This window comes from Antrostomus carolinensis, unplaced genomic scaffold (assembly GCF_000700745.2).
Source record: "Antrostomus carolinensis isolate BGI_N321 unplaced genomic scaffold, ASM70074v2 scaffold39391, whole genome shotgun sequence".
NCBI lineage: Eukaryota > Metazoa > Chordata > Aves > Caprimulgiformes > Caprimulgidae > Antrostomus > Antrostomus carolinensis.
In genome coordinates this window covers 22,994-23,614 of record NW_010294249.1, presented here as the reverse complement: position 1 = coordinate 23,614, position 621 = coordinate 22,994, and the positions used below count along the sequence as shown (strand labels likewise).

At 65.9% G+C, this 621-nt stretch overlaps 1 protein-coding gene across 1 annotated transcript; it reads left to right on the top strand.

Annotated features, from left to right (window-relative positions):
* Positions 1 to 61: 61 nt before the first annotated feature.
* DDIT4 (DNA damage inducible transcript 4) lies at positions 62 to 537 on the top strand (the record flags this gene model as incomplete). Its single annotated transcript, XM_010177568.1, has 1 exon — positions 62 to 537. A coding segment is annotated over one exon (476 nt), but the record flags the coding sequence as incomplete, so codon positions are not given.
* Between the last annotated feature and the right edge of the window lie 84 nt (positions 538 to 621).

Here is a 621-nt window from a genome sequence, read left to right as displayed (position 1 = left end):
CCCACAACCGTGGGTTGCCAGCCCACCCCTCCCCACTGACCAGCCCCTTGTCCCCCCACAGAGGCCGAGTACGCTGAGGTTGCCTCCCTGCCAGACCTGGACCTGCTGCACGACCCTGAGGATGAGCTGCTGTGTGCCCACCTGATGGACCTGGTCCAGGCCACGCTGGGCAGAGCCCCGCTGGGCACCAAGCGCTGCTCCCGGCTCCTCATGCCGACCCAGCTCCTGGCACAGGTGAGGACGGAGCTGCTGCGCCTGGCCTGCAGTGAGCCCTGCGGGCTGCGCGGGGCCCTCCTCGACCTCTGTGTGGAGCATGGCAAGGCCTGCCACGATGTGGGGCACATCACTGTGGACCCCACCGTGGTGCCCACCTTCCAGCTCACCCTGGTGCTCCGGCTGGACTCCCGCCTCTGGCCCAAGATCCAGGGACTCTTTACCTCGGTACCGGCTTTCACGCCGCTGAAGCTGAGCACGGGCTTCAGAGTCATCAAGAAGAAGCTGTACAGCTCGGAGCAGCTGCTCATAGAGGAGTGCTGATGGGCCGTGCTGGAGAAGCGACTTACCCAAGAAGAGCCGGTTAGAGCGTGGCGGCTCCCGGCAGCCACTGTAGGTTAGGGTAGG